The sequence below is a fragment of the Aplidium turbinatum genome, chromosome 17, assembly GCF_918807975.1.
Source record: "Aplidium turbinatum chromosome 17, kaAplTurb1.1, whole genome shotgun sequence".
Taxonomy (NCBI): Eukaryota; Metazoa; Chordata; class Ascidiacea; order Aplousobranchia; family Polyclinidae; genus Aplidium; species Aplidium turbinatum.
In genome coordinates this window covers 17,818,119-17,834,245 of record NC_137488.1, presented here as the reverse complement: position 1 = coordinate 17,834,245, position 16,127 = coordinate 17,818,119, and the positions used below count along the sequence as shown (strand labels likewise).

At 37.4% G+C, this 16,127-nt stretch overlaps 1 protein-coding gene across 1 annotated transcript in view; it reads left to right on the top strand.

Moving 5' to 3' along the window:
- LOC145786426 (uncharacterized) overlaps positions 1–13,042 on the top strand; it is a 61,811-nt gene extending 48,769 nt beyond the window's left edge. The window contains exons 9-19 of the mRNA XM_082598079.1: positions 720–864; positions 1,418–1,675; positions 2,670–2,781; positions 3,426–3,556; positions 4,122–4,294; positions 4,985–5,132; positions 5,564–5,719; positions 6,371–6,539; positions 9,166–9,405; positions 10,249–10,500; positions 10,837–13,042. Coding sequence (XP_082454205.1) covers positions 720–864; positions 1,418–1,675; positions 2,670–2,781; positions 3,426–3,556; positions 4,122–4,294; positions 4,985–5,132; positions 5,564–5,719; positions 6,371–6,539; positions 9,166–9,405; positions 10,249–10,500; positions 10,837–11,100 — 2,048 coding nt within the window. The 3' untranslated portion in view covers positions 11,101–13,042. The remainder of the gene's footprint in view (positions 1–719; positions 865–1,417; positions 1,676–2,669; positions 2,782–3,425; positions 3,557–4,121; positions 4,295–4,984; positions 5,133–5,563; positions 5,720–6,370; positions 6,540–9,165; positions 9,406–10,248; positions 10,501–10,836) is intronic.
- The last annotated feature ends 3,085 nt before the right edge of the window (positions 13,043–16,127 follow it).

The following is a 16,127-nucleotide window of genomic DNA, read 5'->3' as shown; positions in this document are numbered from 1 at the left end:
TTTTCAATTATTTGGTTGATTGTTTGTAGGTGATCTATGGTGGAGTAGCCACTTCTAAATCCAGCTTGTTCTCTTGGTTGGCATTCATCCAGCTGATTAGCTAGCCTATAGGAGAAGATTTTGGTAAAAAGTTTGTAGACACTACTAAGTAGACTGATTGGTCGGTAATTGTTCAGATCTTTGTGATCTCTTTTTTTGTGAAGCAAGATCATGATAGCAGTATTCCAGGCTTCCGGAGTCTTTCCCTGCTGAAGGCATTCAGTGAAGAGGTTAGCTAGCCTTTTCAGTATGGTCTCTCCAGTATCTTTTTTTAATTTTTACATGTACGCAAAACCGACAGAGTTAAGTTTCGAAAAACCATGTCTAGTTCGAAAACAAACACCCCCACAATTGAATAATCCAATTTTTATACTGTACAACTTTAACTAAAAAGTGTAGGTAAAATATTTTTCAAAAAGTTATCCTGATGGGTTGTTAGGAGTTTTCGAAGTTTTGTATTTCTCATAAATAATCAAGCAACCACAATTCAATAAACTCAAATCTTATCTGCCCTGTTCAAAGCTTGTAAAAAGTGTACTTTAAAATTTAGTTGTCAGGTATTTCTCTATACTCAAGCACACGCCCAGCAAGTGTAAGACAAAAAATCGAAAACGATCTATTTTGTCATTTTTTTGGTGCACTTTTTTTCCTGCTGGCTCTGCACAACTTATTTTCTGCAGAAATGACACCACCTCCCGAGGAAGCTGGTTTTTTTCAAGATATCATTATCCTACCGCGTGCGGCGCTAGGGAACAAATCAATGGTGACAAATGTCCGTTACAAGACATTGAAGGAGTTCATGCCCACCCGCTGTACGGCGGATAAGTAAGTGAAGCTGACCGCCTACTCATAATGCACAAAGCATTCAATTATTTGCATTAAAAATGTGTCAGAAATGACAGAAACCATATCTCAAGTTTAAGAAACATATTTTATACGCCATATAGTAATTATAATTGGGTCTACTACGTCATATAGTTTATTGTTACCTATTGTAACCTCACAGTTCATCGAACAACCCTTCTTTGAGGGTAGCTTTTGTTTAAAGATTTATCGGGGCTAGGCTTCATCGGAGGGTGAATAAGGCTATGGGAAACTGTTACATTCGTTTAATTAGATTTTCACAAAAAGGTATTTTGTTTCACCTCCTTGCTTATTCGATGAGCTGGCGATTGAATGAATTCTTCAGCGATGGACAAACTGTCGTAGGCCCTTGTCTACGCTTTTCAGTCGTCCTCATTATTGCGTCATAAACGCAAATAAGCTTACTATATTATTCGGTTATGCCGTATCTATTGTTTGCTATATACAATACCCTTCTTATTATTGTTTCATCACAGCCGCATAGGTTATTGTGTTTATGTATGTATCGTTTCAGAAATGTGCCAAAAGGAAGGATAGTGAAGAAAAACATCGTGAACAGCGCTGTTCTTACGACGAGCATATTCCCACGACCAGACAAATCAGTTTTTAAAAAACAGCCTGTAATTATCGTCTTCAAACACGATCGTGAACCAATGCAGAGGGCCAACATTTCTGTGGGTCGGAATCAAACAAATATTACCGCAGATGGTAACACTACTTACTCTGAAACAATGGAAAATATGTTTTGTGTGTTCTGGCAAGATGGCATCAGGTTGGTATGCCATTTTTGAGCCGACTAAAGAGAAAACTAAAAACTAAACAATTCCGTATCCGTTGCATTACTTGTGTGTTAGAGCTGTTTAAAATTAGAATTTCGAAAAGAAATTTTGTTTCAGCATAAAATTTCTTAATTTTGACTTCATTTTGAATCAAAACAAGCTTCTGAGTAAAAAAAATCTTGATTTGTTTCACCAGGACAAAATTTTTTTTAACACATTGTGCATTTAGTGATTTTTGCTGCTACGTATTTGCGGAAAAAAATCATATTGCAAATAATATTAGGCTACCTGGCCACAGCTGTTTAGTTTACAACGGACCTTTCTTCTGATGATGTGAACTAAGTTGATTGTTTTTCTTTGTGTGAACATTTTTCACAGGTTTAAGGTTAAAAGATTAAAAACCACAGGACTTGCAGTCTTTTCACGTTATTGATGTTGTCACCGGAATAAACTGCTTTATTGGTGGCTTTTTAATTTTATCACTTTCAGAAAAAGCGCACATATTTGTGAAGTGATTGATTTAATGCTATATGAGGCTATTTTCCCGCAATTTCATCTGAAACTTAATTGCCTTCACTTCATTGAGAAGCATGATGTGGTAATTTGGTTGGTTGATTTTGAATCTTTATCCTCGGACTGACAAAGCCTTGATTGGTTATTCCTGAGAGTTTCGCATACTTGTAGAGGCTCTTGATGCAGGGCAGAGTGCAGTTTTTCCGATTGTTGAAGTGATGTGGCTGGGGAATTATTCCATTCACTAGGTGCCGCTGAATGGAGAGCAGTACTGTTGCTGTTGCAAGTGCGTTGCTCAAGCGCACACCCCGAGAATCGAACCAGCGCCGCGTGATCTTGAGCCGGGCGCGTAACCACTGAGCTAGCAGGGTGGACAAAAGTAGAAAGAGTAATTACAAAGAGATTGGCGAAATTTCAGATGAGGTTAGCTCAAAAGTAACATCTTCTCAAAATTTATATTTTCTAATTAAACAGCGAGACTGATGGAGGTTCATGGTCCACTGATGGCTGCTCAGTTCTTCAATACAATTCGACACACACCATTTGCAATTGCAGCCATTTGACAAGTTTTGCAGTCTTGTTACAGGTTAGTGAAATAAATTGTTTTGTGACCAATTACATGTATAATATTGCAAAACAAAGGCTATGCCAATTGTAGTTGTGGAGAAGATTGGAGAGCGTTAATTGGAAAAAACACACAAAGGAAGCGCTAAAGATGATAGAAATACATAGAATTCGATTGTGTTTTGAAGCCATTTAACGTTCTTCGTATTTCTTGATCATAGGAGCAGCACCCTTTAGCTTCTTCTTCTTGCTTGAGTACCCAACGCGGTCTAGGTGAGTCCCCATTTTTCGTTTAGGAAAGGAGACCGCAACGTTGCTGACACAGCACTAATATAACAGACCTGGAGCTTTTCTCATAGGTTTCAGCAGTAAAAAATGCTAAGTAGAGTTAAAGCAGAGATTGAATTGGGAAAGTTTGTAGCTTATTTACCAATCAGCATTTACACTGCAAAAGTCAATATAGCTATCAAGTTCTGTTTCAATGATTATAGTGCTGTTTTTCTCAGCCATGCTTTAAAAACAGCTAAGTCTAGGACTAAGTGACAGCTCAGCTCAGTATACTGTTTGAAATGTTGTTTCGTTTTCTTGAAGTTTGAAATCGTGGCTACAAACACATATATCACTTGCTCAAATTATAACTCAACATCAAACCTGAATTTATTTTAGATTGTGGATTATGACACCGAACATGAGTTGTCGAAAATTCAACTTCGAATTCTCAGTATCATATCAAAGGTGGGGTGTATCTTATCTCTGTTCGGTGTCACAGCCATGTGCGCAGCGTTTATCAAACTCAAGTGAGTTTTTCTGCTTTGCATCCAAGATATAGTGAGCTATTAAGTGCCCGGTGGGTAAGTACTTAGATTAATTGAACGGGATGCCCAGAAAGCGACATATTTTGTGTCCACCTTCAAGCATGTCGTAAATCGTCTTGCCAAGAGCACAAACGAGATCTCTCGGTAGGCGTAGAAGCGTCGGGTAGGGGCTCTCACGAGTGAGTCACTACCACAGCCAAACGAAATTACAAGTGCTTTGATTTATTGAGGAAGAAAATATGTCTCCTATGAATTAATTCTCATACTTTGTGGTATTGTGTATGTTTACTCTTGTGCACACGATTCCATCAAAATTATCTTGATGTTTGGGCCCATTTAATCAAAAGAAAATCTTTGGTGGGTTACTTGCTGCAAGAAATGTATAAGCAAACACGGGCTTTGTAACTAGTCGTGAAAATTATGTGTTTCATTGTGTCAAACTTACAACTCGGCTATAGGCTACAGTGGAAAAATCCATGATAAGGAACGAAATCATTTGTTTCCTTTTTTGTTTTCAAGAAAAACAATTACTTTATTTTTGTGTTAGGTTTCACACAGAAAATATAAAAATTCATTTCAACTTGGGATTGGCGGTCGGTTTAGCAGATTTAGTTTTTCTTTTTGAAGAAATGGCGGAGCAGTCAAAACCAAGTTGCATCTTGATAACAATTCTTCTGTACTACTTCAACATGACAGTGCTTGCTTGGATGCTAATAGAAGGTGAGTTGCTGATGATGATGGTTTGAGAGCAGTCCACATGAGACAAGACAGCATTGATGATTTTATGACTTAAAAGAACAGATACAGTATTGCTATGTAGCAATCTATTGTTATTGTCTTATTGAATATAGATTCATAGATTATACTGTTGTCCGAGTAAAAGTATTTTTAAATCAAAATGTTGATAACAAATTAGTGACATTAGTTTGTAACACGTTTAAACTTTCCATTTCATACAGTTTGCAAACCTAAACTCCAATTAAAGTTGTAAGACGATATTGAAAACTAGGGATAATGTAGGCTAGTAGAGGTGCAGAATGCATTAGGCATGCTTTTTGTTGGGCAGTCTTGGTTGACATACAGTAACGTTAAATAGTGCCAAACTCCGATTGTTTTCTTGATTTCGAAAATTAGGCAGACGGAATAGCATAAATGAAAGAAGGCACAAAATAAGCCTGCTTTTATTTTTCATGCTTTAACCTGTATTCCTGCTTGCTTATCATTGCACTTTACAAAAATGGAGCCATATCTGTCCTGTATTTGAAAAAATAATTCAAATACAAAGTTCTGTATGCGTATTGTCTGCTTACATTTGCCAGAGCCACTCGTGTTGTGACATTAGTTGCGGAATACAACCGTATTTGCAGTTTACTCACTAGAAACGATTTTCCAACAGTTTTATTTTGACAGGTATTCATCTGTACTCCCAAGTTGTCGTTGTATTTGTGTCTGCCAGGAGGTGGTTTAAATATTACGTTGTTGCGGGCTGGGGAGTTCCTATGGCAACTCTGGCTATTTCTATGGGAACTCTAAACGTTCAACTCGGCTTGCACGAAGTGTAAGTAGTTTCCAATATTATGTTTGGTAGTGATACTGCAGGTAGGTGGTTTTTATACTTGAATTCAAGCATCGGGGGTGAGACGATAAAGTTCCCACTATACTAAGCCGTTGGCACTACGGTAACTAGATTAGGATGGACGGCCGCCTTTCAACAACTATGCCCACCCAGTTTGTCACACCTGCGTAGAGATGAGCGGTGTTTTAGTAACAAAATCGTGTATCGGACCAGGATCGCACGATTTGAAAGCAAGCGCTTTATCCGCTGCGCCGTGCCAACCACCCCTGATACTGTATCGGTTTAATATGAAAGAATTATATGAAAAAAGTATGTTTTGAAATATCAGGGTTTGTTTGAAGTACCGGTGTTCTGAAACATAAAGTGTTTTTATCGTCTATTTGAGGTCTTGGGTGTAATAATGCTTTTTTCAGATGCTGGTTATCGCCTGCTGACAATTCTATTTGGGCGTTTGCTGCTCCAGCTCTCATTGTGATCGTCATAAACACAATTATATTGATCACTGTTGTGCGAGTTATCATCAACATCCAGCCGGGAAAGTCCGACAACATGAAAGTATCGAAATTACGGCAAGTTACACTTTGTGTTTCATTGCTCGTAACTTATTTATTCAACCTTCTTCTTCATTGTGTGAGCCTCTGGGGCCGATGTCTATCCTTTTGCCACCCTAGATTCATGATAGTGAATCCAGACTAATGCAGAGTGAATGACAAGTTTAGCTGTTGCGTCATTTTCCTGCTGAACAGGTAGTTTTTACCTGTTTCAGCATTCTTTGATAAAGTCAGTCATGCTGACTGACGAAACTTTGAAAATGAAACTGGTTATCATACTTAACATCTTGTTGTAGTCTAGTTTGCCGTTATCAGAAGAAAGCAAGATATTACTATATCAAAAAGTTTAGATTAAGCTTAGTAAACGGGAAGGCAAAAAACCAATAGTTATGCTTACTGCCAGGCATGGTGTTAAATTGCCTTTCTAACACACTGACACTTGCTTTCTATGGGTATCGAGCTAACGTCCTTTCGAACACTATGAAGGATTTTTCACTACTCACTTCACAACACTATATCTTCCTATATTGCAAACTTTAATATTGAAATGTTTTATATCATATTGTTTTATTTTGAAATGTGTATATTACAACGTTGTATATTCTATATTTATTACAATATTGTATATTCTATATTGCAGTGTTTTATTTTTTGTAATTTCTTTTTCAGAAATGCTGTAAAAGGGAGCGTATTTTTGTTTCCTCTCTTGGGGACAACCTGGTTATTCGGATTGCTTTCTTTGAGCGAAGAAACTCTTGTATTTCAATATCTGTTCACTATCACCAATTCACTTCAAGGGTTTCTTCTCTTTGTTTTCCATTGTTTATGTAATTCAGAAGTAAGTTAAATACTAATTTAAAACCATAAAGTTAGTAAATAAAAACAGTCAGGTTTAATCAGGGCCCGATTATCCATGCGGCACACGAGGCACAGGCCTCAAGCCCCCTGGTTTTGGGGGGCCCCAATTTTTTTACATTAGTACCGTAGGCGTCAATACTTTTATAGGTTTCAAGCAGTGCCGTGTCAAGGGGGCCCAGACCCCAGGCCCACCATCTCAGGGAGCCCACAAATAATATATTTTTGCGTTTCAGTAAAGTGTTTTTTGAGTTGCTAAAGTTCACTGCATGTACTTGTTCATTAAGAAGATGATTTAAGCCATTATTATACAAAAACATCTCAAATTTAGGCCCCATTATACAAATTTGGGCCCTAACTACACTGAAACATCTCTAAAAACACCGTTACTATCTAAAAACAAAGTTAAAATGCGATAACGTTTAATAACATGATCTGCAGAAATGTATTATAACATATAACAGGTAGGATGCAATTGAATATATATGAATTCAAAAAGGGCCCAATTGCCACAAAGTGTTTTTGGCACAACTGTTTTAATTATTTTGCTCATTTACTCTTGTGGTGAAACTTCGATAATGATTAATACTGGTAAGAAGCTTTGCATCATACCTAAAAAGTTCACTCAGTGAGGATTCTGTGGAGCAACTATAGAGAAATTGAAGTGCAATTGCTCTAATTGGGCCCATTTCAAAATCAATGGAAAAATTGATAGGGTATTTTTTATGTGTTTACCGATATCTTTGAAAAATTTGGCTGCTTTTTTAAGTATCATTTAGAAGACATTGAAATAAATCGGAAAGCACAAATAGTGAAAGAAAATCAACAAAACTGGAGGGCCCTTTGTGAATTCACATATTCAATTTATTTTCATCAATAAAAGTGTTTTGTTTTAAAAAATTGTTAGCTGTAAGCAAAATAGCATTTCAGATAGTTTAATTATCATTTCATTTTTAACATTTACAATGCCGTAAATTATAAATATCCTTGACTAGGCCTGTTGCGAGCAGGAAAAACCTGTCCTGTATATTTAGCAGAAACGTTCTTCTGTATTTACTTTTTCTGAATATAATTTATGCACATGAAATTGCTCTTATCTTCAAATACCTTATAAGCCTGGCATATCACATGTTGTACGGTACAAAACAAAAATCATTCTTAACACAAGGGACCTGTTTATTCTTGCCACTAACCTAGGCTACCATACCCTAAAAATTTTAATTAACTTGAATGCCTACATAAACTTATGAAAGCTTTGCCTTAGAATGAAATAATGTTGAATAAAAATAATTGAACACCTGATCCTCAAAATGCTTTACAGTAGGCTACACTGCTTTTGTTTACAAATTACCACTACAATGTTTTTACTTTGGTTGACAGAACAAGTAATGTTGCCAGATAAAACATAAAAATGGTGAAAAACAATATTGTTACCAGATGACCAAATCTGAATGGAAATTAATAATTTCTACAGTTTTGGTTTTATGCTCAGATTTTTTCTGCGCAGTACCGGACGGCAAAGTTCAAACAGTCAAAATTTTGTACGATGGTATTACCGCGTCGTGACCGATATGTTTGATATGTTTCATTACCATTATTTTTTTTTATTAGAAATTGTTAACACTTTTGGCTTTCATTCCGAGCAAAGGTGTAGCTAAGAAATGATAGACCTGTGTTTGCGGTTACTTACACTTGCGTTGTTTTCTAAACTGGTGAGAAAGTCTATTGAAATGAACCACATTTCCATGTCGGTGCAGTGAAAATATACATAGTATTATAGGTCTGTTTGACGATAGAGGGCCCAAAATTATTCTGGCCCTGGGGCCCACAAAGGGTTTAACACAGCACTGGTTTCAAGGAACCATTAATAAACTCTGCTAGTTCAAATTCAAGTGTAGCCTATATTTTGCTAGTGTTTCCAGTATGAAATTGAAATAAGCTCAATTTCCAATCTGTTAGAGAGATTTTTCATCCAATAATTTTTGTAACAAGTATAAGAGTGTTCATACTGTTAGAAAGTTGTAAGTAAATTGGCTAAATTAATATTTATGAAGTTATAGTTTTGCTTGAACTTTTGTTAGCCCATATTTCATTATTTGCAGAGACTACATGGCATTGCATTGAAAGCGATTGCCAACAGGGGCCCCTAAACTTAGCTGTACCTCGGGCCCCCGTGAGCCTTAATCAGGCCCTGGGTTTAATTATTAGTAATATCTTTGAAAAATTTGCTTACTTGTTATATTAACTAATTTAATTTACTTGAGATTATCAAAGCGTCAGTTTCATCCATGAACGCTAAAAACAGTTGTGTTTAACAAATTTCTGAATGAATTAATTTCTGAAGGAAAAGCAGATAACTTATAGTCTACAGCCTAACTTATCATATCCCGTGACATATATACAACAAAATACTTAAACCTGCATATTGCTTTGTTGTATGAAAATTACATTAAATAATACAATATTGCTATATATGGATCTTTCTTTACGTAAAACAATATTGCCTGAGGCTGGCGGCCCTCTGCACTTCCGCATTATCAAATTTGGCCCGCCTGGAAAAAAAGTTGGATACCCCTGTACAAAAGGAACGTGATTCTTTGTTCTTTCAGGTCCGGGAGGATGTCAGGAGACACAAGTGGTTCAAATCGAGTAAATCCTTTTCCTCCACTCCCAGTCCTCATCTTCAGAACAGCCTGTTCAGCTTCAACGTTTCTGATGGATTGCGTAAATTTCGAAACAGCATCACATTTGACACACCTACGTCATCATCAACCGAATCTGGCGTCAGTGACAATGTCAATGACGTCACCAATAAACGCTCTGGAAAATTTTTAAGCATCTTCCCAAAGGTGAAAATACGACAAAAACATTTAAGAAATAACGAAATTGCTTTAGAGTTGTATTTTACAAGTTATAAACCTAATAAAACAAAATAATACATTGTGCATAAATAAAGTAGTAACATGGTGGGTCTTGCTGCATTGGTTGCGGCCAGTGGGGTACGTAGGAGTTTTTCATGGAAGGAGTGCTCTTATATATTTTTTTAATGTAACGTTTATTTGCTAATAATATCCAGCACAGAATAATGCCTTGTCTTGCCTACACGTCAAATCAAACTACTGTTTTTTTTGCTTATCAAGGTTTTCTTGTCAAAGCAGTGCAGAACAGAGTTGCCAGATTTTTGGACCAAATTGCAACCAAGTTGTTTATTTTATTGCACGTTTTGCAAATGCATGTTAACTGAGATTTTCATCTATATACGTTGCGAGATATTTTACTACGGATCGAAAATTTATAGCGATGGGAAGATATTTTAATTGTTTGATACAATTTAATCAGCTATTTATTGCCGTCTGCGTAGTTGAGTAGTGAGAACCATGGTGAGACACTCAAAAGGACGCCTGCTTGGCCGACGCAGCTCAGCAAAATGTTTCTATGTCCTTGGCAAGACGAGCAATGGCAACCCTTAAGGCTGACACAAAATTGGCTTTCTCCCATTCTTATTTTTGTCTGTAACCATCGAGTAAACAGCCAAATTGTTAATTTAAGGTTTAGTCGCCTAAAAAATGATTAAAGTGCAGGGCATGTCCTAAACTATCTTTGCGTACACCAGTAGTTTCAATATTCATTTATCACGAATCATTATTTCATTCTATAATTCACTCAAAAATACTTCCAATTACTTTTGACAGAAGTTGTTCTTGAGTCTTCCGAGGACAGTTCAAGAGGAAGAAAAATACGAACTGGAGCAAGAAGATGGAGGCGGTTCCACAACAGCGATGCTTTCGAGGAACAGTTCACCATTGTGTGACGAAACGACGTTTGATATGGAGATTAGCTTTGGACCACTGAAGCCGTTGCCACTGCCAGGCATGCCAATCAAGAATGACCAAATTAGTATTTCCACTGGTCGTTTCAGCAACTCCCCTGTGCAGAAACACCAGGTAAAGTTATCTGATTGCTTTGCATAACAGTTAGTCCAGAATCTTTTGTAAAAAGAAGTGTCTTAAATTAATTCTGAAAGCTTTTTAAATTGATAAGTCAACATTCTTATCTTTCTACACTTGTTGTTCTAATTTTTTCACTATTTATCTGTATTTTTTTGGAGAAATACGACTTAGCTTATAAAATGTTGAGCAGTTACAATTCCTAAAGTCGTCTAATTTATTTATTTATTTATTCTTAATCAATTACAATATGCTACGTTGTCAGTTTTATTCATAACAACAAAACACTTGCGTTGTGATCACCAACCAGTAAACTAATTTTTTATTTTTTAGAATAAATTAAACACAACGCCAAATCATCAGTCATCGGAGCAGGTTGCAGATGTTGGGACTGACGAGGTTTCTCCTGATGAGATAAATGACTCGATGAAGAGCTTGGAGATATCGGCTGAGGAGGAGAGAAAAATGACTACAAGCTATGACTCCGGACTCAACAGCATTGATAATGAATCTATTTTGCAAGAAGATGATGAGACATGGATGGCAAATCAGCAACTGAAGGAAGATCATTCGAAAGAAGTTGAAGTAACCGATTGAAAAAAAAACATAATTTGTGATAGTCAGTGGCAATGGTCACGTGACTACCTTAGTAAATGTGCAAATATCACAAACTAGGTGAAAACTATTGAAGACATTTTAAATCTGCCAAACTCACTGTACGGAACATGGAACACGAGAAAGTGGGCTACAATGGCAGTACAGCTGCTGTCAGTGAACAACTTACTGCTTTGACGAAAAGTGGCCTATGAGTTGGCACAAAGAATTGTGACATGTGAACATTAACATTCGAAAGGGGATTTTGTTTAAGACGGTAATTAAATGAAATCTTCATTATGTCAACTCCGAAGCTCGTGACGTTAACCGATGCTCATGGCGCAATTGTAATAGCGCGTTATGAAGCGAAAAGTCCTCACCGCGACGTAGTTCTATTGACGAGTAGCTACTGTTAGATATATGCTTAGATATTTTGTACCTGTTTTTATGATTGCTGTGTATCATGCTTTGATCTGTAATATGCTTTTCTTCAAATTTAATGATTCATTCAACTGAAGGCTATTTTTAACTTTTAACAAGTTATTTGTGATAAGAGGAAATAGAGGTGACTTGTTAAATCATGACCTTGCACAATAATCTATTTAACGTGGGAAATATAACGAACCTCATAACTGAAGAACAAAACAAATTAACGAAAGCAAGTGAAATAAAAGTTTGAAATTTCTTGTATTCGCAATTATAAAATAGCTTTATGTTTTGGTACTCTGCTAATCTTTCATGTATGAGAAGTTTTGTATTTAAGCAACCGTGGCATTTGTACATTTGCAATTAGTTTAACACTAGGCTAGCTTTAAGATGACCCTTCAAAAAAGCGTTCTTGTTTCTTTGCTGGGATTTCATTTAAAGGGCGGGGAAACCCAAATTAACTTTGCGAGTTTTTTGTTTCAGCGTGATGTCATTGTGTACAACATGCGTTTTAGCAATAAAAAAATCCAAATTTTGTTTCCCTCGTCTCGCTAAGGCCGCTTTTGTTTGATACCCGTTTGCGAGGTCTCGTTGCGCATCAAGCTGTGATTCTGTTCGCTGTGACGTCACAAGGTACATATAGTTGTGGCCAAAAGTTTAAGACCAGACTTGATTTATGACGATTTTTGCATTACTTCAAAATACTGCATCAGATATAAGATGATGCATAAAGATGATGCAACTGAAACAATATATGATGCAGTATTTTGAAGTAATGCAAAAATCGTCATAAATCAAGTCTGGTCTTAAAGTTTTGGCCACAACTATATGTACCTTGTGACGTCACAGCGAACAGAATCACAGCTTGATGCGCGCGAGACCTTGCAAACGGGTATCAAACAAAAGCGGCCTTAGCGAGACGAGGGAAACAAAATTTGGATTTTTTTTTTTGCTAAAACGCATGTTGTACACAATGACATCACGCTGAAACAAAAAACTCGCAAAAAGTGAATTTGGGTTTCCCCGCCCTTTAATTTTTGGTTTGATTTGTATACAGCAGTTAGGAAGATATGTCTCGGTAGAAAATAGTTTGCTGTATCTTTGTAGAAGAAGTTGCAACCTCTTAAAGTGCAAACTCTCTCGCTTTTATAGTGATTGTGTTCATTTTGTACAGTGTGTTTGTGTTATTTGTATTTAGTTAAACTTTGGCTAACAAACTGCTCAATTTGAACTTTCTGACTATCGAACAAGTTCGTAAGCAATTACTTCCCAGACCACAAATCAACCTTGTTTTACATTGATTTAACGTCTGCAGACGTTGAATCAATGTAAAACACGGTTGATTTGCTGTTTGGATTATATTGAGTTGATCTAATCAAAAAGCGATGTTTTTGCATCAACGATCTTTTATTTGGTTGCGGAAAAACAATTTTAACGGGAAATTCTTGAGCGTAGATTGGAACCTTTGTGTGCATATGTAGTAAGGTATAGAGACTGTGAATAAATGTAGTTTCTTGGGCGTTGTGTGACACAACAAAGAATGAATAGGACAAGTCCTGATCATTGTGATGCATGTGGAAAGTAATTAGTCAGTTCTACTGGGAATCGAAGTCAAGACTTATTTCAGTGACATGTGCTTGCCTGGATAGAGATTCAAACAATGGGCCTTTAGGTCTGATGGTCAAATGTGGTACCACTGGTGAAAATTCACTAACAAGTAACAACATTACTTCAGCAAGCAAAAAACTTCACTCTGCCAGTCTCGATAACCAGGCCTACGTCAGCAGCTCAAAGCATCTACAAGTATTCAAAACTGCCAGGAATAACCGATCAAAGGCTTTGTCAGCCCGAGGATAAAGGTTCTGCACCAAATCAAGCCATTGGATCCTTCAATCAAAGTTAAAGAATTGTATAGTTTGTTCACAAAAAATCAAAGGAAGTTCAATGCAAATAAAATTCTTCGGTTGAGAGAGTCTTGATTGACGAGATGGTTTAGTCCATGCAAAGTTTAGCAATTATTAAACGAACGCAAGTTCGACTACTTACCTAGCTGCCAATTGTTGTGGTATTCAGGGCCGGATTTAGCTGATGGGGGGCCCGGGGCACTTTTAGATCGGGGGGCCCCCGTGCAAAAAAATTTTTTGCGCCTACGGCGCGAAAAACCGTCTCTGTGTCTACAGTTGCATTAGTCCAGTAGGCTACTGCACAGCATTTTGCAGAAACTTTAAAGGCCAAACGGAAAAAAATAACACAAAATCACATTTTTTTTCACATAGGGGGGCCCTTCAAAAGTCGGGGGGCCCGGGGCAACTGCCCCCTCTGCCCCCCCCTAAATCCGGGCCTGGTGGTATTGCAGCATTACCTGGCGAGTAAATGGCTTGCCATTACGTTTGCCAAGCTTGATACTCAAAATCAGTGTTTTTTTAAGGTGTCTTGGGGGATCGAAACGGTTCCCCAAATTTCTCCAGCGGTTTCCCAAAATTTGGACTTGCAACTACAGTAGAAAAGTAATGGTTGTTTCTCGCTATGTCTTAAGCAAATATGGCTATTTTTTGGTATTTGAATGAAACACTTGCGGTCTCTTAAAACTACTTAGCGGTCACTCAAACCAAACCTTAAAAAAACCTGCTCAAAATTAACAACAAAATATAGCCTATTTATTGCTTAAAGAATTAGGTACTTTGATTACAATAAGAAATATTGCGCTGGAGGAAACCGCCAGCTTGGCGGATCAGGATAGTTCATGTGATTGTAGCAAGTTCAGTGGTAATAAATAGACAAACGTTCGAAGCCGTAGAAGTTTCCAAGAACTCCTTGTCGGTAAGTCTCACTGCAGTGACCGTCGTTCTTTAAACTGTGTGGTAGCCTAGCCTACGATTCTTAGCTATAAACTTTTACGGACGTAGGCCTACTCACCAACAACAACGAGTAGCTATTTACTAAAATACGTTCGAAGGATAATTACAACTAAACCTTCCTAGCTCGAGAGACCCATGGTTGGCGGAGTGGGTTTGTCGGTGAGCGACGCTAACCAGCAAACAATCCAATTAAGTTCAACATCTCACATTGGTGAGTTGTCCAAATCACTGACCGCCGGCCACAGGACAAGCCCAATCACTAATTCAAGTGAACGATATCTTTAATTGATGAAAAATAAATTAATTTATATTTTGTTGATAAAAAATAACTGAAACGAAATTCGCCACTGCAACACAGCAAGTTTGCTGAGTAAGACGATTTATGGCAAAGCTATCGAACTCTGTTTCAACGTTGGCTGCAGGTCCACCGATCAAATAAGAATTTCTCAATCTAGGATTCTTGGGCAGCGTGTAGCTTAAGTATTTTCTCAGGTTTTATCAGAAGCATTTCTCAGTTCTGCCTAAGATTGTCACTACGGTAGAACTAGTGAACGAAGAGAAACTAATGAGGTTTCGAACTCATGTCTGTTGGTTACTATAAAATAGCACTGTAATAATTACATGGACCAACCCATTCCGCCATGTTAGGTCCCCTTCACAAAGAAATTTTTATTGTAATACTTAACTTTTGGAAAGCTTCTTATTAAACAAAATCGTTTGAGTGAAATTTGAGTTTCCGGGGTTGACGCCCCCAATTGCATTTCCTGCTCCCGTTAGGTAGCGCTTCTAAGCCATAACGATTGGGAAGCCACTGCAACATGAAGAATCTAATTTTGTCTCGAATTTCTAGTGGTCTTCAGTGCTTCGAATTTATGTTTATTGTTGGAAGTTTTTTTTTTTTTTACGTAATTTAACGTCGAAAGTAACCGCACATTATTAGCCAATCTTTAAAACATTGTGTTCTATTTCTCTTGCCTTCAATCGCACTTTTTCTGTTGGTCGTCACTGCTTCGAATTTTTATGTTTTTGTTGGAAGTTTTTACGTAATTTTAACGTGGAAAGTAACCGCTCACACATCATTGGCCAATTTTTTAAAATATTGCGTGTTTTATTTTTTCTTGCCTTCAATCGCACTACAGTAGTATATAACCTGCTGGTGAAATTTTATTTTGTATGTTATTCGCTCTGAGGATGCGCATTGTCATGGTGCGCGAAACGTCAGTGAAGCAATAAACCATCTTGTTTGTTGTTAATTTTACTTTCAATTTCATCAGATGAACGTAGCAACTAGTGCTAGAAACGAAGAAATTCACCCATTGCCACTTAAACCTCGAACCAATCAGAACATGTTATATGAGGCTACCGTCTAATTGTGACCTTTCTAGCACTCAGCCAGAGAGTAGCCTATAACTTTTTGTGTTAGTCCACGTATGTGTAGCGCCCAAGAGCTTGCTCTCTGACGTCACGCGCTTCGCTCCACTGAAGTCGCGTCGAGTTCTGGAACGTTTTTGATTTAAACAAATACCGCTGCTGGCGCGGTCTCGCGTCTCGGAATTCAATCTAGCAATCAAACTTTGTAAGATGTCTAAACCGCATTCCGACCGTACTTCATCGACACGTAGATCTGCCGTTGTGTTGACTTGAGTTACATGGTCGTGTGCAGCGTTTGCAATGCTTGCGGTGACGCTTTCCCAATCTAAATCAGACTCTTTCCTAAGAAACTTTAACCATGATTCCTAACTCATT